The 26,550-nt window shown below is 39.5% G+C and overlaps 1 protein-coding gene across 2 annotated transcripts; it reads left to right on the top strand.

Annotated features, from left to right (window-relative positions):
- The first annotated feature begins 19 nt into the window (after positions 1 to 19).
- On the top strand, positions 20 to 25,690 carry STX6 (syntaxin 6). 2 transcript variants are annotated; one of them, XM_039337126.1, is made up of 8 exons: positions 20 to 285; positions 2,971 to 3,140; positions 7,257 to 7,351; positions 9,582 to 9,644; positions 11,511 to 11,633; positions 12,451 to 12,557; positions 13,783 to 13,877; positions 25,452 to 25,690. In XM_039337126.1, the coding sequence occupies exons 1-8, from the start codon at positions 251 to 253 to the stop codon at positions 25,562 to 25,564; spliced, it is 801 nt and encodes a 266-aa protein (XP_039193060.1). In that variant the 5' UTR covers positions 20 to 250; the 3' UTR covers positions 25,565 to 25,690. The 2 variants fall into 2 exon arrangements, with proteins under 2 accessions (XP_039193060.1, XP_039193061.1); XM_039337127.1 differs by lacking the exon at positions 25,452 to 25,690 and adding an exon at positions 14,624 to 19,440 and having other exon boundaries at positions 26 to 285.
- The last annotated feature ends 860 nt before the right edge of the window (positions 25,691 to 26,550 follow it).

Raw genomic sequence — 26,550 nt, forward strand, 5'->3', positions numbered from 1 at the left:
GGACGTTCTTCTGCTCCAATAGGGAGTGTCGCTTTCCCTCCTCACGTGAAAGGGGCTCCTGAAAGGGCCAAGGGTGCTGAAACCCGCTGAGAGTGGAGAGAGGAGCGAGCGGGCGAAGAGAGGTGTTGCTGCTGCCGCCGCTCTAACCCGTAGGAAGGGGCGAGCGGGGAGTTGCAAGCCTTGGAAGCACTCGGCACGGCGTGGGGGACAACTACGAGCCAAGCCCGCTCAGCGACGGGCGCCAGGCGTCATGTCCATGGAGGACCCCTTCTTTGTGGTGAAAGGGTGGGTGGATGGACAGCAAGGAGGAGAGGGCGGTGCGGTGGTGGAGGAAGAGGAGGCCTTGCCAGGGTGTGGGTGGTATTCCCGGCCTAGTCCAGCTTGCCTCTCCCCTGCGTCTTAGTCGAAGAAGGATCGGTCCTCTTCTTTGAAATCGTGCCAGTTTTACTTTGCACCCCGTTGGACGTGAAGCCATTGATTGTCTTTATTTCTCGGAGGGTTTTCCTGTTCCCCTCCGTGCAGGATAATCTTCCTGCTGTGCTGGGTTTTTCTCTTCCATGTTACAGTGTACACAGTACGTGCGGTTAGTTAAAGAGGTAGGGGAAATGTTGTAAAAATGGTCCATGCAGTTGTAAGGTGTCACTTCCTTTTCGGTGGATCGGCTCGCTAGTACTGTAGAAGCAAATCTTCGTCTGTCGAAGCCAACTTTCCATGCTATCTGGCAAACACCTCGATAAAGTTACAGGCACAAACTTGTCTGCAGCAGTGCTAGCTAAAATCCTAAGGAGGGTGGTAGGTTGGCTCTGTCTTCTTTGATTTATTAGTCTGCGTTATGAAGCATGGAGATGTGTACAGGTACCGTTGACTACCTTAATGCAAGATTTAAACAATGAAAAAGAATGGTGGAAATGGGGAAAACAATCTAAATAGGAGAGTTCTCTCAGTTAAACTGGGTAATAGCTGATCCAGGACATACCAAATTATTCAGTTTGATGTAGCAGTTTATTTTCCTAAACTGGTTGGATGTATGCAAGAAAGTTTCAGTAAATATCTATTAAAGATAGTTAAATGACAGTGCTATATCTGGAGACAATATTTCAGAATGGCACACTATGGAATAGGGTGGTACCAGGGCTTCATATGTCCTCCTACTCCCTATTTTATACCACTTGGCCTTCTCCTTATAAGGTTACCAAAAATCAAAGAATGGTTTCCTGACCTTTTGATGTGTAATGCATACAAATATAATTCAACTCCCAAAATGATTTAAGAGAATTAAAAACAAACGCTGCACCTCCTCCCAAATCTCCCTTAACTCCCAGGAAGAAAATCATGGTCCTGCCTCCATATCATCATTCCAGTATGAGTCTTGTTCTTATCCTACAACATTGTTTGGCTTCATGTCAGCAGAAGGTTACTGATCATTGTGCTACAATATTGTCTTTAGGCCAGGATTATGAGCTTTCCATTTGCACAGCAAGATACTTTTATATCCTGGTCATTTTCAATGGCATATACATAAATATACAACTTTAAAGCATATATCTTTAAATATGCATTTAAATATTTTTGCCTTAAAATACTGTTATAGCTGAAGCATTCAAACAAGCTACTGTAAGAAAGAAAGATTGGTACATTCAGAATGCATTAAATAGAGAGTACAATATGTGCACATATGTGGATAGGCAAGAAGATTGCATATTGTTCAGTTTTAATCAACCTTTCAATTATTTTTATTTTCCATTACTATATTAAGCTTTCTTAACCTGATCCTCTCCAGATGTGTTGGACACCAACCCTCACCATCCCCAGCCATCATTAGTATGTCGGTTGGGAATAATAAACGTTATAATCTAAGACTTCTGAAAGACATTAGGTTGAGGAAAAGCTAATCAAAAACTTATGTGCAAGATTATATTAAAAGAAGTAACAATAACATTTGGTAGCATGATCATGTGTCTTCTAAGCATTGCAATCTGTCCTCTTATGATTTGAAGCACCTTTTGTGCTGAGATAGAGGATGTGCTTCACATATAGGTTGACATACAGCAAATTCCTTGAAATTAATGTTATGATGTAAATGTACAGTTTACATGTTTTTATTGCCTCTTCAAATTTAATTTAACAAATGCTATTTTCTCTGCCCACATTTTGAAATGATATATTGATTTTCAATATAATTTTCCAGGTGGAAATTTGTATGGTGCAGTAAAATATAGTAATTTGTGATTTGTTGCTTGTTCAGTTGTCTTTTGCACAAGTTATAATTGGTTGTGGAATGCTGTTATTGCCGCATACTGAATGCGCTATCATTGTTACTAAAAGATACTGTACTTTGTTTCCTTATTTCGCATGCTGAATTCATTATAGTATGTGCATAACAGCCATAAGCTACTGCGTAAGTGGCATTCTGTGAATGTTTTGCTAATTTTGAATGAGTCCTTTTGGAACTAAAGGCCCTGTGTTATAAACTGGAGAAGCCTTTTTTCTAATTTGTTACCAAGGTCTCTCTAGTCAAAGACATTTTAAAGGGGAGGGGGGAATGAGAAAAGTCTATACTGTACTTTGTTGATGTGGGAAAAAAGACATCTTTTACTGTTGCTTTCTTTTTCCTGCAACCAAGATAATTGAAACTGATGAGAGTTTGCTTCCTTGTTTGTTCTCCTCAGAATTTCTTCCATAGGATTGAATTAATCTGACCAAGTTCTTTCTTGGCATTCCTGTGTGTTGTGTCATTATTTCTAAGAAGGGACTTCCATGAGATCCTTCCAACACACTGCTGGCTCAGGAATTCTGGGAATTGAAGTCCATGAGTCATAAAAGAGCCGAGGTTGCCTACCCCTGCACTAGTCTATAAAGTGAAGTTTTACTGGAAACATACAGTCTCATATCATGATACTTATAGTTTATATGATGACACCTTATCTATGTGAGCACTCATGAGGATTTTCCTCCTCCTTTCACTTCCAGGGAAGTTCAGAAGGCAGTTAATACTGCTCAGGGGTTGTTCCAGAGATGGACAGAACTCCTACAAGATCCGTCAACAGCTACAAGAGAAGAAATTGACTGGACCACAAATGAGCTAAGGAACAATTTAAGGAGCATTGAGTGGGATCTTGAAGATTTAGATGAAACAATTAATATCCTTTTTGTTCTTGGTGTGAATAGTTAAATAAACTCACATAGTATCTAGGCAAGCAACCAAATGGTTTTTCTATAAAATTATTCAGTATAATAATTACAAGTTCTCATCCAACTTATTTTGGAGCAGTTGTTGAACCCAGAAATATATAACTTCTGTCCTTTGTAAAAGTATAAGACATACACTTTATAAATGGATACCTTTGTACATTTACACAGGGTATAAAGTTGATATATATATATGTATGTATGTATATATACATACATATGTATGTATGTATATATAGGTCTTTGGTTGTTCGGGTTTTCTCCCACGTAAAATTGGAAGTGTCTTGGCGACGTTTCGACGAAGTCCCATTCGTCATCTTCAGCCTGGTGCTTTCAGCTTCGTGCTTTGAGCAGCAATGTGTGCTCTTAGCTGTTTATTCCTTTTAACTGCCAGTGGGGGTATGAACTGATTGGGTGGGAGCTTGGCTGTGTTCTGATTGGGTGGAGGTGTGTTCTGAATGGTTAGGGGCTTGGCTGTGCTCTGATTGGCTGGGGGAGTGTTCTGTTTGGTTGTGCTCAGGTTAGTCTGAGTTGCAGAGGGGTTTAAGATTTTGGGCTGCCTTGCTATTTTTTGGCTTCGCGTTCGTGGTCGTGCCTCCTCTTCATGGAGGGTGTCAGTTTGCTTCATGTATGGATTGGAGGGGTTTAAAGTGGCTAATGATGCAGCTGTGGTCTGGCTTCTGGTTTGTGGTCGTGCCTCGTCATCGGTGTGGCTTTGGGTTTGTTTTTTGCGTGGATGTGTGGTGGTGACATCCTGTGTGGTTTTTGTGAGTGTGGGTCTGGTATCATTTTTTGTGTTAGGGAGTCGTTTGTCAATAAGGGCGGGTTTCCAAATGGCTGGTAGGCGGGAGGTATCATCTCGCTTGTTCATGCTGTGTGGGCGTTTTTCTATCTCGATGGCTTCTCTGATTATTCTGTTATTAAAATGTTCACTTTTGGCAATGGTTCTGGTATTTTTAAAGTCAATTTCATGTCCTGTGGCTTTAAGGTGTTGGACCAGGGAAGATGTTGGTTCCTCTTTTTTGACTGAGTTCTTATGTTCTTCAATGCGTGCACTTATTCTTCTGTTGGTTTGTCCGATGTATGTGGTGGGACAAGTGGTGCATGGGATTTCGTATACTCCTTGATTTTCTAATTCAATTTTATCTTTGGGGTTTCTAAGGATGGTGGATATTTTTCTGTTTGTGCAGAATGCTGTTTTGATGTTGTGTTTATGGAGGATCTTACTGATTCTGTCTGTGGTGCCTTTTATGTATGGGAGGAGGGCTTTGCCGTTTTCTTGTTCTTTGTCTTGGATTTTAGTGGGGGTTTTCTTTTGGATTAGGTTTGTAATCTTATTTCTATGGAATCCATTGGATGTTAGTACATTGGTGAGAGTGTGTAGTTCGGGTTTTAGGTGTTGTTCGTCAGCTAAGCGTTTTGTTCTGGAGATGAGTGTCTTGGCTACAGAGTTGATCTGTGCTGGGTGGTGGTGTGAGAGAGCGTGCAGATAGCGGTTTGTGTGTGTTTTCTTCTGGTAGATGGTGTGTCCTAGGGAGCCATTGGATTTCTTGTAGACTAAGACATCCAGGAAGGGAAGTTGGTTGTTAGCTTCTGTTTCCATGGTGAACTGTATTTTGGGGTGTAGGCTGTTGAGGTGTGTGAGGAAGTTGTCCAGTTTTTCTTTCCCATGTGGCCAGATTATGAAGGTGTCGTCTACGTATCTGAGCCAGAGTTTGGGTTTGTGATCCGATTTTTCTAGAGCTTGGGTTTCAAAGTGTTCCATGTAGAGGTTGGCAATGACAGGTGAGAGGGGTGATCCCATGGGTGCTCCTTCTGTTTGTTTGTATTTTTGTCCATTATAGATGAAGTATGTGTTGGATAGGCAGTGGTTGGTCAGATCTAAGATGTGTTTGGGGGGGTTATATTTGTTTTGAATAGCTGTCAAGGCTTCTTTGATAGGCACTTGGGTGAAGAGGGATATGACATCGAAGCTCACTAGTAGGTCGCTGGGCTGTAAGTTTTGTTTCTTTATGATCTCTATAAACTGGAATGAGTTTTTTACGTGTGAGGTGATGGATTCTGACCAACCACTGCCTATCCAACACATACTTCATCTATAATGGACAAAAATACAAACAAACAGAAGGAGCACCCATGGGATCACCCCTCTCACCTGTCATTGCCAACCTCTACATGGAACACTTTGAAACCCAAGCTCTAGAAAAATCGGATCACAAACCCAAACTCTGGCTCAGATACGTAGACGACACCTTCATAATCTGGCCACATGGGAAAGAAAAACTGGACAACTTCCTCACACACCTCAACAGCCTACACCCCAAAATACAGTTCACCATGGAAACAGAAGCTAACAACCAACTTCCCTTCCTGGATGTCTTAGTCTACAAGAAATCCAATGGCTCCCTAGGACACACCATCTACCAGAAGAAAACACACACAAACTGCTATCTGCACGCTCTCTCACACCACCACCCAGCACAGATCAACTCTGTAGCCAAGACACTCATCTCCAGAACAAAACGCTTAGCTGACGAACAACACCTAAAACCCGAACTACACACTCTCACCAATGTACTAACATCCAATGGATTCCATAGAAATAAGATTACAAACCTAATCCAAAAAGAAACCCCCACTAAAATCCAAGACAAAGAACAAGAAAACGGCAAAGCCCTCCTCCCATACATAAAAGGCACCACAGACAGAATCAGTAAGATCCTCCATAAACACAACATCAAAACAGCATTCTGCACAAACAGAAAAATATCCACCATCCTTAGAAACCCCAAAGATAAAATTGAATTAGAAAATCAAGGAGTATACGAAATCCCATGCACCACTTGTCCCACCACATACATCGGACAAACCAACAGAAGAATAAGTGCACGCATTGAAGAACATAAGAACTCAGTCAAAAAAGAGGAACCAACATCTTCCCTGGTCCAACACCTTAAAGCCACAGGACATGAAATTGACTTTAAAAATACCAGAACCATTGCCAAAAGTGAACATTTTAATAACAGAATAATCAGAGAAGCCATCGAGATAGAAAAACGCCCACACAGCATGAACAAGCGAGATGATACCTCCCGCCTACCAGCCATTTGGAAACCCGCCCTTATTGACAAACGACTCCCTAACACAAAAAATGATACCAGACCCACACTCACAAAAACCACACAGGATGTCACCACACACATCCACGCAAAAAACAAACCCAAAGCCACACCGATGACGAGGCACGACCACAAACCAGAAGCCAGACCACAGCTGCATCATTAGCCACTTTAAACCCCTCCAATCCATACATGAAGCAAACTGACACCCTCCATGAAGAGGAGGCACGACCACGAACGCGAAGCCAGAAAATAGCAAGGCAGCCCAAAATCTTAAACCCCTCTGCAACTCAGACTAACCTGAGCACAACCAAACAGAACACTCCCCCAGCCAATCAGAGCACAGCCAAGCCCCTAACCATTCAGAACACACCTCCACCCAATCAGAACACAGCCAAGCTCCCACCCAATCAGTTCATACCCCCACTGGCAGTTAAAAGGAAGAAACAGCTAAGACCACACATTGCTGCTCAAAGCACGAAGCTGAAAGCACCAGCCTGAAGATGACGAATGGGACTTCGTCGAAACGTCGCCAAGACACTTCCAATTTTACGTGGGAGAAAACCCGAACAACCAAAGACCTATATACAAATACCCGCGAAAACCTCAGAAAACAAATATATATATATATGTTGCTTTCCTTTTACCCAGTCTGTAGTCACAAATGGAACCTTATTAAAGGAAAATACTTTTAATAGTGTAACTCTAAGAAGCACCTAGCCACCAAAAGACATCAAAATTGAATTATGTAGCATTGTTAATAATGGTTTTAGCCCAGGATCTTACAAAACAGGAAACAAAGCAAGTCATAAGAGCATAGCAGTTTTAAAAATGCTAATAGAACAGTTTTTCCTTGTGTACTAACACTATTAATTTTTAAAGGTTTCATGAAAATATATAAATAAAAACTGCATTTGAAATGTAATCCCTTAACTGATTATTCTCAACGCATTGTTGAAGCAAATCCTCGGAAATTCAATCTTGATGCCACAGAACTAGATGTGAGAAAAGCCTTCATCACAAGCACTCGGCAAGTGGTTAGGGTAAGACACTTGGCTTTCTTGAGGCCACGCTATGATATAGTGCAAAAAAATTCTACCTATTTGTTACAGCATAAACAGCCTAATTCATCATGAAATTAAACAGAAAATGAAGATATCTCACAAAATTGCTGTTCATGAACAAAAACAGAATTTTGGTCCTGCAATGCAATGTTTCTGAGGGCAGGTCATAAAAATAGCTTCCAATATTTATCTCTGTTTTAATAAAACAGGATTTTTCTCGTTTTCTACAATGACAATCCATCACTTTCCTCAATACTGTAAGGCAGAATTCATGAAAATGCAAAAAACAAAATGCCTTTATACCAGTTAGGGAGGATTGGGTCTCTAGACTGTGGCATTACAGTAGTTCTCAAGATGCCTGCTTTAAGTATTTTTTAAAAGTATTTTATTTCTGGGTTTCCATATTTGTGGTAGTTTGCTCATTTGTCAATCATTTCTAATTCTTTATGTCATAGTGAACATTATTTCTCCAAGATTGTCTTTAATAGTGATCGCTCCTTTGAATTCTTGTAAACAGAAGGTATCAGTGATAATAACTAGCCAGCTTGCTTTTTGTCAACCTTTTTTTTAATCTGGCTATGAGGTCTTCAAGAAGCCCTGTCAGGATTGAGATACCACAAGAAATACTAGTATTTTACTTTATTGATGTAGTAGGCCATAATAACGGAATCTTAAAAGCCTGAGAGTGTTTCCCCTTTCTTCCCCTTGAATGAAATAGAGTCATGCGGGGGAGGGTTGAGTTCCTTTCTGTTGGTTCCTTGTTTTCTTGGCTAAGTTGTGTTTTAGTAACAGTTACTGAATGTTGTAAATGACTGTTGTATGATACTGCAAAATGGTCATAAACGCAGGCCAGTTGCCATGTGCCCCAAATGCTGATGTTGGCAGCTGTTGGAACTGGGTCATAAGAGCTTTTTGGGGACTCTATCATAACTTTGATCGGTCACTAAGTGACCAGTTATAAGTCAAGGACTACCTGTACTTACTGTATGTAATATTTTATCTGTATCTTTATCAAGTTGTAAGATGTTGAAAATAATATTTCATTGGTTTCTAGAACTTTAGCATTAGAAATAATTTTTAGGGTTCATTTAACTTTGTTGACCAGAATGTCTGGTTCTAGTTCCATGATCAAATCTTTAGACATATCAATTTTGAGATGCTTTTTGTAGAATTTTTCTGTACATTTGTATTACCTCTTTTCTATGAATTTTATCTTTTGTTTTTATTCTGTTTCCGGCTTTGGTTTGTGCACCAAAGCCAAATTCCCCCATTATTTCATATGTTACTTCATTTCCAACTTCAGCATTTTAGTCTCCTATAGCTAATATGATGTCTCTTTTGGGTGGGTTTTTTTATCAAGATGTTACCAGACATATAGAACTGTTCAACTTATATTTTGTTTGCATCTATGGCTGAAACATAAATTTAGAATTATAACACTGATTAGCTTGCCTTGGATTCAAATTGAGATTATTCTGTCACTTGGGAAGTTGTGTTTGGGTACTGTGTTTCATATCTTTTTCTAATAATGATAGCTAATTGGCTACTCCTTCTTTTCTATGTTTTTTTTTGTTCATCAAGGATTTGACACTGATGTGCACTGCATTCCAAGTTGCCAATTCCTACATTGTCAGTATTCAATCCTGACTTTGCTGTGCAATATCAAGTTTAGTTTGATTGTAAACCTGACAACATTCCATAAACTAGTGATGTACATATCTTTGCAGCATCAAACTTTTTTTTTCCTCTTGCCGTATCAGCAGTTTGGCATTCTTTCAGCTTTAACTCAGCCACATGATAAACACTGGCGCTGCTTGTACTTGCCCTCCACTGTTCCACAGCACTTGTGAAATAGTTTCCTAGCTGAAGGGCCCATCTTCCAACATCATGTTGACATTGTCCTGTTCGTGAATGTCCATTTGGTTTTCTTGGCAAAATACTGGTATTGCATCGCCATTTCCTTTTCCAGTGGATTATATTTAGTCTTGATTCCTGAAATAAATATGCAAATGAATATCTGCTTATTGACCCTGAATTAATACTTACAAGGTTTTTTGTTATTGGAACATTCCCAAAGAAAACAAAGCAAGAAAAAGACAATGTAGTTGGGTTTTATTTGTCACATAAATTATTTTATGGTGATTGAACTACCCGTATTAGTCAATTATGCTAACTCATATATATATATATATTTTTAAAAAAACAATAGGATATGAAGGATCAAATGTCAAATACTTCTGTTCAAGCGCTGGCTGAAAAGAAAAACAGGCAGGTAAGTACTAATAACTGGATTACCTTGCATCTTGGATGCCAACTTCGTTAGTTGTGACTGGACTAGGTGTTTAGTTGTACCCACCTAAAAGGGAAGGTTCCCTTAGTCCAGAAAGCATACCGGACTTGGTTCATGCTTTCCCCCTAGATTAATGGATGGGAGGGAATTATTGTTATGCTCACATTGATAATCCGTCAAGAAGTGAATGCTGGGGCTGCTGAAGACAGAAACCGTACATTTCCAAATATAGACATAGCTTTGGTGGAAGATGAGTTTGTGGAGCAGCAGTACCTTTGTCTTGCTATGGAGAAGAGATGCTGGTAAGCCAATCAGTTCCCTGAGCCTCTCCTGGACATACTAAGAGCTCAAGACTGATTGGATTTCAAGTGATCAGACATCTATTTGTGTGCTCTTTAAAGCTATATAAACAGAATATTATTCTTAAGTATTGCCTGTACATGATAAACTGTGCAGATATAAGCTTTTCTAAAAATTAATAGTCAAATCTTGTATGTTCATACTGTTCTGGATCTGACATAGTTCGGAAACAGCAAAGTTAAGATGTAAATGTAGATTAAAATAAGCAGAGCTTTCTTCTTGGCCATTTGTCATTACTATAGTTCATCTTCTCTTTAACAACTTAGTTTCAAACTAGTATGATTTTTTTCTGTTACCACTGTTCCTTTTATAGAGAAAGAAGGAGATTGCTTCTTAATAATCTGCTTGAAAACTGAGCTATAGCAGCAGCAGCAGCAGCATTGAAAATAGAAACTTACTGAGTCTTAAACATCTGATTTTGGAAATGTGATGAAATCAGTCTGAGTCATAAGATTTATATGCTGCATTTGTCCATTTGCTTTACCATTCTTGCATGCCCCATAATCAAGTATACATTCTGGAGGTTTTAAATAAAAAAAATACAATCAAAATAGCTAATAAACAGTTTAAAATAACAGAGTGGGTTTGTTTGTTGATTTATTTACAGTGTTAATAGTCCATCCCCCTTAGTAGAGACTGAATGGAATACAACAGTCAAACAAACCCCCCTCATACAATTGATAATGATTAAAAAGTGTCAATTAACCGATGATGATAGCCCTAAGCCAAAAATTTCTGTTAAACAATACTATTGTAATGGCTTTCTAAAAGAAAGTTAGTGAGTGCCTAATAAATCTTCTCTGGAAAACGTTATTCAAAAGCAAAAGGGCTGCACAGAGAAACATTGCTTCTGTTTCTCCATTCTCTCTTTCCCCCTCCCCCTCCCAACTTCTTAGATGGGGAGAATGTTAAAAAAAATCCCTTCTTGGGATGTGCAGTATTCCCTGAAAGAGACTCCTGTAGATAGCAGAGAGGCATCTATGTTTTATGTTACGCTTCACGTTATTAAAAGCAGCACTTTGAATTGAGCCAAGAAGCCAACTGAAAGTCAGTACAGCTGTAGTAGGTATTACTCTCACGTGTCAGTATGTGGGCCACCACTTTTTGCACCAGTTGCAGTTTATAAATAATATTTGGAAGCATCCCCATTAAAGCATGTTGCAATAGTCTAACCTAGAGGGGGTGAGAGCATGAGTTACTGGCACCAAGACGTCCCACTCAAGGTTGGACTGCCACCAGCGCATCAGTCAAAGCTGAGCAAAGATCCCCTCGCCTTAGTCTCTTCCTGCAAATCCAGCAGTAGCTGTGGATCCAGGAGAACCCTCAAATATAACGTCTACTGCTTCAAGCGAGTGCCGGCCCATCTAGAATCTAATCCGGAGATGACAAAAGATCCACGTGTTTTTGGACAAACAGCATCTCTGTCTTGCAAGGGTTCAATTTCAATAACATGCAATAACTGACCCTGTATTTCCTATTCTTATGCAGGTGCTTCTGGGAGAAAGTAGAACTCACAGCTGGAGTTCCAGGACGGATAAATACAGCCGCTTGGATCGAGAACTGCAGTCTGCAAATTCACACTTCATTGAAGATCAGCAAGCACAGCAGCAGGTAGTCTGGATCTGTCTCTCTGTGCAAAGATTCCAACTAGCCACTTATAGAATAGGATTTCTAGATGAGGCTTTCACCCAGAAATCTCACAGGCTCTTAAGATAATAGGTGAGATTCATATGCATTCGCATTTGTATTTCAGATTGGGGGAGTCAGGAGGTGACAGTGAGCATCATGCCTTCAAGGTGATAAGAGCATTTCTTTCTCAAAGAGTGTCTGGGAGTGGCCAGTTGTATATTCGTCCCACATACACAACCTGACACAGTATCCAAATAAAGAACAAGGGAAATCCAGGGAGACACATATATTTGGTACCGATAGCAAGTATGAATGAACCTTTTCTGCTTTGTACGAAGACACAGAAATGAGGATGCTCCTCTCCCACACATAGATACACATTCTCAGGGTTAAAGATATCCCTGAACTGGGCTTTGAGTCAAGGAAGTCCCTTCTCTGAATGTTGGCGTGTCATTCTCCACTTTATCAAGAACTCATACCCATTTAAATTAAAAAGTATTACTGAGAGTCTAGCTAGACAAACCATGGGTGAAGGAATTCAGTTTTCCTTTTCAGATCTGGTCAGGACTGTAAGGTGGGATTTTTTTTCTTTAGGAAAAAATGTTCAGAGGAGGGAAGGATAAGTTTTCAGTCATTTTTATGGCAAGATGAACTTTTTCTTCAAGGTAGTCTCTGGATGCTCAAGAAGATAGAGCATTTTGCAGTCAGAAGCCAATTATCTTTTTGATGCATAATTTGAACTACATAACTCTTTCCTCTCTTCCTGTCCCCTCACCCACCTCTCTGTTCTGTGTTCCAGTTAATCATTGATCAACAGGATGAACAGTTGGAGCTGGTCTCTGGAAGTATTGGAGTACTAAAGAATATGTCCCAACGCATTGGAGGGGAGTTGGATGAACAAGCTGTGTGAGTATTAAGCAAATTGAAACCCTGCTTGCATGAAACGGAATCAGCAGCATGAGTCCTTATCTGTACAAACAAACAAACAAAAAATAAAATAAAAGCAAAGTCATTTATCCTTAAAACACATTTTGGAATGAACAAATGGAACTCAAAGAAACTATTCATTCAGGGTGGTAGACATTGATAAAAAGTACCAATGCAGACAAAGGGGAAATTTACTAATAGAATCTACCATTTCAAATGATAATATTTTTATTTCTGGAGATAATTGCTTCTCACAAATAGACTCAAGCAATCAGTTTGCTTGCTTTTTAAAGAGTTTCAGTAATTCATTATTACAATTCTCCCAATCCTGTCCAATTAACTTTAAGCTTAAAAAAACAAGATTGCTGCTTTTCTATTACATCTGAAAAAATAATGTTTGAAAACAAACATGTATACTACTCCTCAATTTGTATTTTTGTAATGTCAGTTATTTTCCAAATTAGATATTAAGTATATAAAGAATTTTTAGAAAATAAAAATAGTTATGGGATAGGAAGATGCCAGTATGAACTAAGAAATTATTTCCCATTTGAAATTATCCCTATCCTTGTTGCTCTTCTATTCATCAGGAAGACAAAATATTTTTGAACATACCTGCTGATTACCCCAATAGATAAGATAAGAGTAGAACGGTAACGAACAGACAGATGGCTGAAATGGGAAAGGGTTTTGTATCCTTACCATTACTAATACTGTTAGGAGATAATTACGTGTGTCTTATGTAACTTATAGTTGGAACTTTTTGTAATAATTGATTTGGAAGGCTGTGGTATAAGAAAATTTATATATAAGTGAAAGAGCGTGTGAACTTTGTGTGAGAGAGACGGAATGAATAAATGAAGAAGGGAAAATTGTGGAGAAAGTAATGACTGAAAGAGAGAAAAGAGAAATGATAGCTACAATCAAGTCTCATGAGGAAATAGACTCCAAGACTCTTCCAAATTATATCTACTTCTCTGTTAGGTAACAACTTTTTGTAACATCTTGCCTAACTTTTCTTATGTCAAATTTCAGCACATAGGCCATTGCATCATAGGGACCTCAAGTTTCTAATATTCAGTTCATGCGTATGCCATTATATCAGTAATGAATACAGGAACAGTGTTAGGCGATGCTATAAAATGCTAGTGAAGAAACAACATCCATCCAGAACATAATCAATGCAGTGTTCCTATGCTTGCAGCATGTTGGATGATTTCTCTCATGAGGTGGACAGCACCCAGTCTCGGCTAGATAATGTTATGAAGAAACTTGCAAAAGTATCCCATATGACTAATGGTAAGTAGCCTGAAATCTTAACAAAAATGTAATAAAATGTCAATTTTTCCATCATGCAAGGCAAGACAGTTTTCAGCAGCTGCAGCCTCTACATCAGTCGGATGTCTCAAAGCACTTGTTTCAGACCTGCGAAGTCTGTACTGTTTGAGAAAATAAAAGTGCAACCTTAAAGTCAGAAGATAGAAAATTAAAATAATAAAAAAGAGATTAATTTGGCACCTGACACTTTTGCAAAGCATGGAAGACTTGCATGTGCTTCAGACCAGAAGAGTCGTAGGTTTAGGTGGCCCAAGCCTTGCCTACTGGCTTTAGATTTTTTTTCTTGATGTCCATTGTAAGTTTTTAGGTTTTATTGATAATGTTTTTATTGTTTTTCATGTGTTGACAGCTGCCCAGTTGCATCTATGAGATGGGTGGCCATATAAAATGATGTAATAAACAAAGAACAATTAATTAAAAAATGCTGGTAAAAAGCAATATGCTGCCATTGATTCAGGGAATTGATATATCAAGGAGTGAGTTGTTTGTGGTGCATACCATATTGATTGACGTGTCCCGATATCTAAGTGGGTTGTTTTGCAGAAGGTCTCCCTTAACATCATGTTTTTTCTTACTGCTGTCTCTCCCTCTCCCCCCCTTCCCCCCAGTCCTAACTTAACTCTAGCATTGTTCTCGGTGAAAAAAGTAGCATCTCTGGCAAGTATACAGCTAATTTCTCTTCCTCTTGATTTTGTTTTTACTGGCAGATCGAAGACAGTGGTGTGCAATTATCATCCTCCTTGTTATCCTTGTGGTGGTGCTTATTCTGTTTTTTGTGCTGTGATAGTTTGGGGCTCGGATTCTTTTCTGGGCTCCTTTTGTGCAGACATCTTAGCGCTGTTCCTGTCCTCCAGAGAAAACTCTTACGGAAAATACCCTAAGAGAGTTTGATACTGTGTTCTGCTGTGGATGGCTATCAGTGACATAACTCTCTGTCCTCGTGGTTCTTCTTCTCATATCCTCCTTATCTTGCTCAAGGAAGAAATGGGGCATTCATACACACAAATACTACTTACACTGGAAGTGGATTCCCTGGGCTGTAACATTGGACTCTACAAATGCTCTGCTATGGGACAGGTGGTTTAGACTGGAAGAAACCACTGTGCGGTCATTCCCATCACATCGCAGAGCCACCAGATGCCTTTTCTCTGCTTATCATAACAGGACTCTTGCCAGTGTTAAACGAACATACATATATATGTCGACTCACAAGCAGATCTTGCAGAAATTATTCCATCACCTACAAGATTCCTTTCCCAGGCCTTTTACAGCACAGCCAAGCCTGCCAAATAATCATGGACCTTTAAAGGAGGAAAAGCCACTCATACTGAGAATATTTGTTTTCCTCCAGAGTAGAACTGTGCACTTGGAAATGTCAAGGGTACATAGTTTGCACCCACTGTTGTAATGCTAACTAATGTTAAATAGAACAATAGAATGTTATACACAGAAAGCTGCAGGCCTAAATCTAAACTAAAGTCAGTCTCAATACTCAGCATTCCTGAAAATAGAGGAAATGGCAAATAGAGTCCTAGCAAGTCTGGGCATAGGGCTGGAATTCAGTTTTGCTACAGGGAGGCAGACTGGCCCTGGCAGGCTAATACAGGCCATAAGTAAAATATGTGCATGTTTGTGTTGTACATCAGACAGCTGTAGTGACTCTACTTTTCAGACCTGTAATCTCAGTTTTACTGCAGTGTAGAAGACAAAATCAGTAGGCATACTGTGGTTGCTAAAATCTTGTGTTTTTGTGGCTTTGATTATCAGTTATCTGAAAAGAGAAGCTTATATTTGAGTTCTGCTAATTTAAGAGATGCTTCTGCTGGATAGATGTCAAGATTTAAATGCAGGAATGGGGGGGGGGGAATGGCAATCTGCATCTTCCTTCTGTCTTGTGTTTACATCTTGGGGAGAATATATACTCCTCTAGATGCACAAACACACAAGGAAACAAAATTGCACAACTCCTTTATTGTTTCCAGAACTTAAAAGTGTGTAGCAAAATTCACTCCAAAAGAATACGGAAGTATTCTAGTTCTTTTATGATAAAATAATGTTGCCATTATTTTACCATTTTGATAGTTTGGTGGAATTAACTGCAGATTAATAAATAGATAGGATCATGGTTTCTCCTGGATCTTACCTTTGGACATTTCCCCACGACAGCCTGTTAACAAAGAAAGCTCCATTTCCCTTGATTCTGTCATAAGGTGGTTTACTTGAACTCTACAAGATCATCACTTTCTTCCTAAAATGTATGTGGTATGAAATTTTGGGATGTTCTGTCCAGACATCATGATAACAAGAAAGGGAATATTTTGGAAGGTAATGTGTATTTCTTTGTTAACTTTAAAGTGTGTAAGCTTGGCCTGCTGTTCTTTGTGGTTCCCTTGTACTTATTCTGCTGGGAGTAGAGATTTTGGATTTCCACCAAAGTTCCTTTAAGCATTAATGTGTCTCATTTGGACTCCTTTTCCATTAAGAAACCCCATGCTAAAGTTGGCAAGGCTTTTGATGTCAAAAGCTGAGTTTCATTTGCACCCAGTTCCCTACCACCAATGAGATTCAGATATTGCATTTCTGTTATTACAGCTGTAATATCTTAAGTATCTGAAGATTTTTATCTGAGCACGTAGAGCCTGTAGGTTCTTGTTTTTCTGTTCTGATCTATTGTTGTGTTAAGTTAGGCTAATTAGAAAGGAGCACTTGTAGGAAGTTTTGCTGATTACATTTCTAACAGAACTTCAGTTTTGCAATTGCTAAACTGACTTTGGGTGGAGATACATGGATTGAAAATATGTTTCTTCCAGCATTTTGAGTGGGAGAAGTTTCTGATCTCCCTATTTGATTTTCCCAATATGAAAGCCTGATTTCTTCAAATCACGAGGAGCGTTGGTCTTCTTGAATAGCTGGGAGCGTTGTAGGCCCAGTTTTCAATTTCTTATTGACCTGCTGTTCAGAAGCATGTGAGGAAGTCCAATTATCTGTGAGGTCTAGTTGATGTCCATATTCTAACAAGGTAATCAGAAGTTGATTGAGGCAAATCTCAAGAGTAGCTGCCTAATCTTCTCTGCTCCCAAAAACATCAGTAAGAGCAACAAAGTAGTATTCTGAGCAGAGTTTAAATAGTTGTTTCTCAACTTTTATCAGTTTTAAGATATGTGGATTTCAGTTCTCAGAATTCAAGGTGGTTGGGGAGTTCTGGGAGTTGAAGTCCATATATCTCGAGATGGCTAAAGTTGAAAAACATTGGTTTAATCCTAGGCAAATGGGATAGCATTTACAGCTTGGAAAAAAAATTAAAGACATTTTGAAAGCCAATTGAGACACGTCTATGCATATTTCTCTACTAATAGAGAAATAAAGTCAAAAGATACTGTGATACTGTCCAATGCTCCAGAATTTTTTGCAGCATGTTGAAAGAATATACTATATCCAAATTAAGTGATGGCAACAAGTGAAACACCCCCTCTTTGTTGCCAGCTAAGAATTATATGGATTCTTGCAGGACCAAAAGAACTCCCCTGCTGTCAGGCTTCCCTAGCAGCCATAGAGAGTTTTTTTTTCATTTAAGAAAGCCTGGGATTTTATTTATGTGCCGTAATTTCCCCTCCACTCAACGTAATTTCAATTCTTCACTCTCAACTACCCATGTGTTGCAGTAAATCTGTCTGGAAAATAATGCTTTGAAACGTGATCTCTTGAATGTTTTGTAAGGATTGAGTTTAAAATCTAAATGTACTTTCTTAACCATTACTTAAAGGTGTAAAGCTACTCCTCGGCTTGTGGCCACAATTGGGACCAGAATTTTGGTCGTAAGCCATTGCGACCAGAAGTCGACGCACCACTGACTGACCTGATTTTTTTCCCCAATGGAAAAATGCCAGAAACTGGCAAAACAAAAACCATTGCAAATTGGGGTCACATGACCAGAGGACACTGCGACTGGTGGTAAATGTGAACCAGTTGCCGTGTGCCCTAAAAGTGGTCATGGAACTGCAGGGAGGCATTGCAACATTTCATGATGGCTGGAAATGCTTCACAAGCTGTAAAACATCCTTTCCGAGGCCATTGTAACTTTTGAGTGGTCGTTACATGACCAGCCATAAGTCAAGGACTATCTGTATGTTACACACTTTTAGTCAGTATAAGAATTGAACCTAGTTCAAAACGTGTGTTTTTTAACATTCTGCAGCATGTGTCACCAGAATATTTTAATGCTTTTTTTAAAAAAAATCCCAAACGTTTTCTGTAAAGCTTAAGCTCTTAATATTTTCAGGGGAGTGCTGACACTCCATCATTGTGTGACTTATGTGGGTTTTGACTTGAAATCTTGCTTGTACTTGATCTCTCTTCTGCCCCACTCCCTTACACTTCTCTAAAGACGGAAAGCATTGAGCTAACAAAAGTCTCTTTGAATGGCTATCTTTTCAGTACCGCCATAATGAAGAATATCTTTGTGTATCTGGACAATTCTGGCTCGGCTGCTACTTCAGAATAAGCTGGGTTTTTGTTTTGAACTAAATTCCATGAAACGACTATTTTGAGATGCGAGACTAGAAGTGCTGCTCTTAAGAAACCAAAAGAAGCATCTTCACCCCGTGCCACTTCCACAGGAGGACAAAGCTTCATGGCTCCAGGTGCTTCCAGGCAGAAGATGCAAACCAATCATCCGAGTCTAAAAGATGACAGCCTACGTGGACCCACTCCAAAGAAAACGATTGTTTCAATGTTCTATGTTTGGAATTGAACAATGGATTCTACAGGAAAAAAGACAACATGCTTTAGAAAGAAATATTGTGTGCCGGGTCATTTAAATATATCTTGCAGAAAACACTACTAAACTGGCTGACATCATTCCAGGCTTTGAGTGTGCTGGCCTCTTTCACATCAACTCCCTAGTGATAGATTTTGCAGGATTTTTACTCCAGGAGTGATTCAACCCCTTTTGCTGCAGAGATGTGCCAGATTATTTGCAAAGGTAGCTGACATCTTCATACTTGCTGAAGGATCTGCAAGGGAAATGCCTTTTTCCATTAAAAAGGAGGCATATGAGTGGCCTCTAACCCTGAAATGGTGACTGCTTGATAACTTAAACGTGTGAATCCTTAGAGGTACGTCAGGCAATAGAACCTAGGGGCAGGCAAGAACATCCCAACAGCTTAATAAAGTATGTTCGTGCAGATTTCCCAGAAATGTTAAGGCACAGTTGGTGTATTAACATGCATTAAGTAATCACTGGATGGATAGTTGCTTATTTATACTGTAGTTTTCCACCCTCCCCTTCCCCTGCTCTCACCATTAATTTAGAACAGCACTATTGTTTCATTTACTTCGTATATCAAAAGACTCTACTAGCAGCAGTAGACAGCAGCTGTTCATTCTTGTGTGTGAGGCCTTTATGTTATATTTTGATTATAACAGAAGGAGCTTGTTCCCAGTGCCATTAGACTGAATTGTGACTGAGAGGTTCTCTTGCAAGGTGAGAGGTGTACAAAGCTGCTTAAACATATTTACTACTCTCCTACTGTTTGGCTTAAGTTGGTAATTATGGTGGCCTATTCATTACTGCCTTTGAAGATCCCACAGAGGAAAGCAGAATTACCTTCTCATTCAATTGGATTCAAGAAAATGTGATCAGATGCCAGGAGCAGCTATAGAAGTGGGGGTGTCTTTTCTCTTCAGTTGCCATGTTCTAGGTGTCTCCCCACCTAGCTGGACAGAAAATGTAAATAGAGCAGAGAAAAGTGCTCATGAAATTTTCAAGACATTGACAAGTGTGATTCCTTCAGCTTGTCGTATGGGAAATAGAAATGCTACACCTGGCAAAGTTGCCTTAAGAGCTGGTGTAGCATAGCAGGTAAGGGTTTGAAATGCCAGTTTGTGCAATCCTGTAAGGGTTGCAAGCTGCTCCTAAAAGTAAAAGTCAAGATTGAGTTTTGGTTCCTTCACGGAGGTGTCATTTACAATTGACTTCTTCCAGGATGTTTTGCAACTACTCAGATTGTCGTGCAACCGTAGAATTTCTTTCCATCCAAGTATTAACAAACTTTTCCTTGGCAGGGGGAGAGGGGTCAAGTGTGGCTAGATACTACTACATATTTAAGATGCTGTCAGGGAAAGAAATCGCTCCTTTCTTTTATATACATACATCTGATATAAAAATCAGTTCAGTGGAACCTCAAAGTTTTCTAAACTGACCTCATGCTTAGAGCAAGATATAGTAAAACAATTTGAATGGGTGGCTGTTAAGGCTCTGAATACCTCTAGTGAATGACATAATACCACTTCATTGGGCAATCTATTCTCCTGGTTGGTTGCTCAGTGTCAGGAAATTCTTCCCTGTTATCTAATCTGAATCCTCTGTTGTTCCAGCACATTAGGTCTTGCCTTCCCTACTAGAGTGTTAGGAGAGTGTTAGTCTCCTGCTTCTATATGATAACTATTTATATAACCCTAATACTGCTTTTGCATCTCTTCTGCAGCTCCCTTATTTTTTGGGATTTGGTTTTAGGTCCTTCACCATCTTCACAGCCTTCCTCTAAAGTTGCTCTAGTAATCAGTGTTTCTCGACAATTTTAAGGCATGTGGACTTCAACTCCCAGAATTCCACAGCCAGCATTGCTGGCTGTGGAATTCTGGGAGTTGAAGTCCACATGCCTTAAAATTGTCAAGGTTGAGAAACACTGCATCTAGTTTGTCCATGTCCTTTTATACTGCAGTGCCCAGACCTGGACTTAGTATTCCAAATTGGGCCTGGAGAAAAGAAAGAGATATATGACTTGAATCCTGTGTTTCTGTTAAATACAGATAATCTTTGACTTATGATCACAATTGGGACTGGAATTTATCCAGGTCTTCTGGACATCTCAAAGATGATAGTTAGCTGTTCTGAGATCTCCTACACTACTTTCTTGATGAACTCGGATGGAAGGTGGGTCAGATTCATCTGGTCCTGGAAACCCAAATTAATTTAAACTAGTGAAATATTCTTTTTTCAAAATTGAAGCTCTCTTCTTTCACAAGTGATACACTGATGGCCTTTTGGAATTTTGTTTCCTGAGAGAAGACTAATGTAAACAGCAAGTTAAGATTTTCTGCTCTTTTACTTATTTCCAGTTCACCCTATTCACCTTACAAAAACCCTACAACCTTAATCTCTTTTGTTTCTGAGTATCTGAAAACTTTGCTTTGTCGGTGGCATTTCTTAAAAGCTTTGCTTAGATTCAATTTTAACTTTTCTGACATAGTCCCTGTAGTTTGTTTTTGTTGTCTGTTTTTGCAATTGCCTTATATCCTCCTTGGGTTACCTGCCCTTCTTCTAATTTCCTATACAAGTCCCTTTTTCTTTTAGCGTGTTAGAAAATGTATGTGACCTCACTGGTCTTCCACTTTTCCTTCTGGTAAGAATTGTGCATGATTGCATTTTCCATAGCTTATTTTTCAGGATTTCCCATCTTTCCTGAACACTTCTCTTTCAGGATCTCCAGCCATTGAATCTGATCCACCTTCCATCTGATTTCATTAAAATCTGCTTTTCTGAAATCCAATACACAAAGCTAACCACTAGTCTTTCCCCTTATAATTGTGAAACTCAATGAAACATTCTTCCAAAGTTTCATTAACTTTCACTTTCCTCCCAGTTGGTTACATGCATAAATACATACGTTTATTTTTAACTTTTGATGCCATCCAACTCTGTTCTTTCCTTGTTTTGACAATGAGGTGCCAAAAAAGGATAGACACAGATTTCCAGCAGATATCCAGTCCACCAGAAATCTATCATCCTTATTATGTGCCTCTTTGAAAATGTGATCATCTGGCTCAAAAGCTTCGTCCATATCTTTTATCTGGATAGTTTACAATAAGCTTTTTTATAATTTTTACAACCCACCTCAGTCCAAAGACTCTGGGTGGATCACAATAGAGTAAAATGATGAAACAGCATACATATATAAAGCAACCTTTTTATATATGGGTTGGTACAAAATGAACACCGTTAAATCATTTGAAGGCTCAAAGAAAGAATTTTGGCATGGCAGTGCTTGAACTAGCCCGTTGGCACGCTGTTTAAAGCTTTGTAAGTTGTATTCAGCCCTTTTTGGGGGGAGGGAGGGGCAAACTGATTGGTAATCAATGCAGTAACTTCAAAAGGAGCAATGTTGCCAGCAATCTCACCACTGTGTTCTGGACCAATCAAAGTACATTCAAAAGTTGTTGCACGCACAGTACACCTTTTTTTAACTGAGCCTGTTCCTTTTGAATAAACTGTCTTTTTCCAGACTCTTCCAATCACATGGCATCCCACCAAGTTTCATCATTCCACACTGGCTTCATATTTATAGTTTCCTGCCAATTTCTAAGTCTCTCACTCCAGTCTTGCACTTTTTCCTTTCTCTCCTGTGGTGTTGGCCATGGATTTAACAGCATAGTAGGTTCTGGGCTGCTGCCATCCTCTTCCATTTGCTGCTCTTTAACACCCTTAATGATGAGCACCATGTGGTGCTTATTGAAAACATCCTTGTCAGTCTTTATGAGGTATAACCTTGTTAAAAGTCTGTCATCTAATAGCCCCGTCTATAATCATGGAACCCAAACCCTTCTCAGCCGCACTACCTATGTAGCCAGTTGTTCACATCCAAGATTCTGTTTTTTCTTTTTATGTCTTGATCCTCAACTGGACCAGCTGAATTCACCAAGACACTTATCTGCTCCCAATCTTTCTTCTTAATGCCCATAAAATCATAGCCTATGGAAATTGATATAAGACCTCTTCTGGCAGTGTCGTGTATACCCCCAAGAATCATAAGAAAGAGATAGTTATCAGTGGCTTGAAGAGTTTCACCAGCCTATTGCATCATGAATACAGCCATCTTGGAAGACAATACCCATCAGCCTGAGCTATCTTCAATTCCTTTTAAAGGAGAAGTTAGCTAAAATATGGAGACTAAAATCTTTCCCTTCCTCCCTCCCATATAAAAGAATTTCAAATTAATTAATGTTTTTGTAACAGTATTGTGATCTTCCCCTACATATCTTTGCTGGGAGTATTGTAGATCATATTGTATTTATCCATTATATGGCAAGCTAATCAAAGTATGCTGATTAAGGCTGTGATGGTGCAACTTATGTGTTGGCTTGCATATGTTTGTTTTAATTTGCTTTACTACACTGGGAACATGTTTGTTCTTTTAATTGCTACTTAAGGTTCACCCAAAAGAAGTTGAGAGGAACCTTCCATTTGTCTGCTTTGCATTTTAAATGTCTTAGCAGTGAATTCAAACATAGCAGAAGAAACATTCACAGAGTTAAACTGTAGCCAACATTTCTAGTGGGAAAATCTGGGTGAAAGATATAAACACAGCCTTGTTATCTTTGGTGAGGACAGAGAATGCAGCATAGGTGAAAACATGCTGACATGAAGGCAAAGAAGCTGCTCCATAAATAGCACAATTTTGAAAGATTAAGCCCTGATTCCTATCCTGGCTGTGCAGTTGGGTCAGGGGCTATATTAAAACAAAAAAAATATGTTACTCCAACATTTAAAAGATTGACTTCTTGTGATTTCAACTGGCAGGCGTGTTGCAGCTGGTTGGAAAACAGGCTAGGATCTCTTTTAGTTTGCTTTTTTCATTTGCTCCAACCACTTCAGGGGATAGATAATAAATAATAAATCCTGATATTGTCACATTATTTAGAGCACAGGTCATCAATTTCCTATTTTAAAAGATATTCTTGCATCCGGTGGGTGGAGATTTTGTGCCTCTTCATCATCGAATGGGAATTTGAATCTTCAGTTTACCAGGATATTATACCACAAAATGGATTCTCTTCAGATCTGGTCCCAAATGCAATTTATGCCAACCAAGGTGCACTCATTTGATACAAGACGGTATATTAATTACCTGAAAGGATTACAATCCTGAGTTCAAGATAGCCACCTCCCCAAGGCACACAAGAAAAACAACACAAAGAAAAATCCTGGGCAATATTCCACCTTCCCCTTCTTGTCAATTTTGACTTGCCAGCTACAAAGAAAATCAATCCCAGAGGCTCCCAGAGGCTCCCCTCGCAATCAAAGATGTGTGCCTAGGACACATTTTTAATGTGTACCCATATACTTGTAAGAAACCCCCTTCCAAAAGCATGTACAGCCAGGCCAAAATTTAAAAAGCATTACTGAGTAAAATTGATTTCCTGAAAAATAAAGTACCCCATTATTACAATTGTTATCTGCGCATTTTCTCCATCTGGTATGCATAAACTGTTGTAATATGCATGACAGAAATATGGAGAAAAACTGGGCAGCTGCCTTGCGAAGGGAATATAAAATGGAGAGTAAAAGTGAATGGAGATGAGAAAAGGATAACTGAATTGCGGGGGGGGGGGGAGAAAGGGCTGTATTTGTATCTTCTAGAAAGGCTTAACATTCAATAGACAAATAGCACTTATCAAGCCATAGTTGACCACCCAAAGTTCCCAGGCTTTTTGGAAGTAGAGTCTGCATTCATTTGGCCTTCCCGCCCATTTGTCATTTTTCCTTAGCCAGCCTCACCATTCATGAGTAATTATTTTGTGGTGAAATAATCTAATAAAGTCACCTTTCCCAAGGTTCCATTGTACTGTTTTCATTGTTCATTTGTTCTTCTTTGGTGTTTGGATTTTTAGAGGAAGTATATTCCTATAAAAAAATCAATGACAAAACATTAAGGAACCACTTCCCTAAATGGACCAATCTGGCCTTTGTGCCTGTTCACCACCGTTATCCATGGATCTGGACATTGTAAATAATTTCATTTACATATCCGCCCTCTAAGCAAATGGACAGCAAAAAGGTATTTACTAAACTTATCTAAGTAGCAAAAAAATAATAATAATAACCTATCTGGGTGCAACATGCAGGGCAACAGGTGACCTTGACTGATCTCAGAGAAACCTAAGCAGCATTAAACTGCTTTGATGCAACACCACCATGGATTCCAGTCTGTAAACTAGATTAAAAAATTGAACAACACTGCTTGCTGATGGCAGTGGCAATCTGGTTCCACATTGTGAAGAAACCTGTGTGACTACAAGTGAAGGGCTCTAGAATGTGTGGGGAAACCAAAACAAGTCTATTGCTTTGCGACTGGACTGGGTCACAGGCCAGAAGACAAAAATCCCTTTGTTCACATCTCCCACAGAGTGATGACAGTCGGGTGCTTTGCAAATTAGCTAAGTGAGCGGAACATTGCTTGGGCTGCTGAATTGTTTTCTAATGCAAATGACGTGGCAGGGACCTGTGGAGAAATCTCAAGGGGAATGCCCACCAAGAAACAAAAGAGGCATTGTAAAAAGAGCAACATTAGAATGATTGTTATGGGGAGAGCAGAGGGAGTGGGGGGACAGTTTTTGTGGAGAGGAAGAAATACTGGGGCATAAGACATTTGAAACTCTTTTCTTCTGATTACAAGACTAATGGGAAAACATGTCTCCAAATACCCTCAACCACTCATTTTGCAGTTATTCTTATTTTTTTATGTCTCACATCTCTAGGTCCACTGAACATAGGAGCAGGCTATGCAAAGCATCTGAGGAAGGTACTTCACAAAAATGCTAGGAGAACAGTGTTTCTCATTGCAATAAAAAAGACCAGTTCATATGTCTGAGACTGCCAGCAAAGCACTCGTGGATAACCAGAATTGTCTTCAAAATACCCAAGCAAGCTTTCAAAAGGACAGGGCTGCTTTATTGATTCAAGGAGAACTGCTTCTCTTCTCATGCACACAAGTGCTTTGCAAAGCACCTCTTTCAATTTATTTGCACGGCCCTATATATTAATAAAGGTTCCTGCAAAATAAGAGTCTTTGCAAAAAAAAAAAAATCTGACCGTGTTGCTGCTGAATTTTGGTAGTGTGATCTTGGAGCCCTTTGGAGGGCCATAGATGCGAGGCACGAGGCAACATGAAGTCCACAGGATAACCAGCCTATCCTGAATAGGTGATAAAGGAGAGAATTACTGTATTTGCACTGATCCAGGGTCTTCCCAGCAAAATCTGGCTTATTCCTGCTTTTGTTGTTAAACTCCAACAGATCTGAAATGCCAAAGAGGCAAGGCATCATTTGAGTTGGTGTGCATTTTCCTCTCTCCCTAGGTGTCCGTATGAGTCAGCCCATCCTACCCTTTCTATGTGTGCATCCAAGAAGAAAGAGAATTTGAGGGGGAGATGGCTGCTGGAGGGCAAGGGGGAAATAATCCATCATTTGTGAGATCAGCAATTGTTGGAAAGGAAAGTGGGTTTAAAGAGTAGTTTTAGATTTTGGACTTTATTTGTCACCTTTGCCTTACAATCAAGTTTTTGGACAAGTTGTTTAGCTTTCAGCTCACCGATTTACCTTCTCTGAAGTGGAAATAGGATAGCTAAGTCCACCACAGGAGTCTCTAATAAACTCTACGATGGCAATCCTGTCCTCCACCCCCACTCTTTCTCCAAAGGTAGTTCTCTGCCCTCCTGAGGGCTTCGCTTGGCAAAAGCCAAATGTCATTCAAGGGAAAAGTGGGAAGCAATTATGTGCCAGTTCACAAGCTCTGCTCCCAGAAGAAAAGCTCCACAAGAAGCCAAAGGCGGTCCTGTGCTCTGCTTTCTCTCCACAC

This window comes from Crotalus tigris, unplaced genomic scaffold (assembly GCF_016545835.1).
Source record: "Crotalus tigris isolate CLP2741 ecotype Arizona unplaced genomic scaffold, ASM1654583v1 scf7180000017668.6805642782:7212621, whole genome shotgun sequence".
In the NCBI taxonomy this organism is placed as follows: Eukaryota; Metazoa; Chordata; class Lepidosauria; order Squamata; family Viperidae; genus Crotalus; species Crotalus tigris.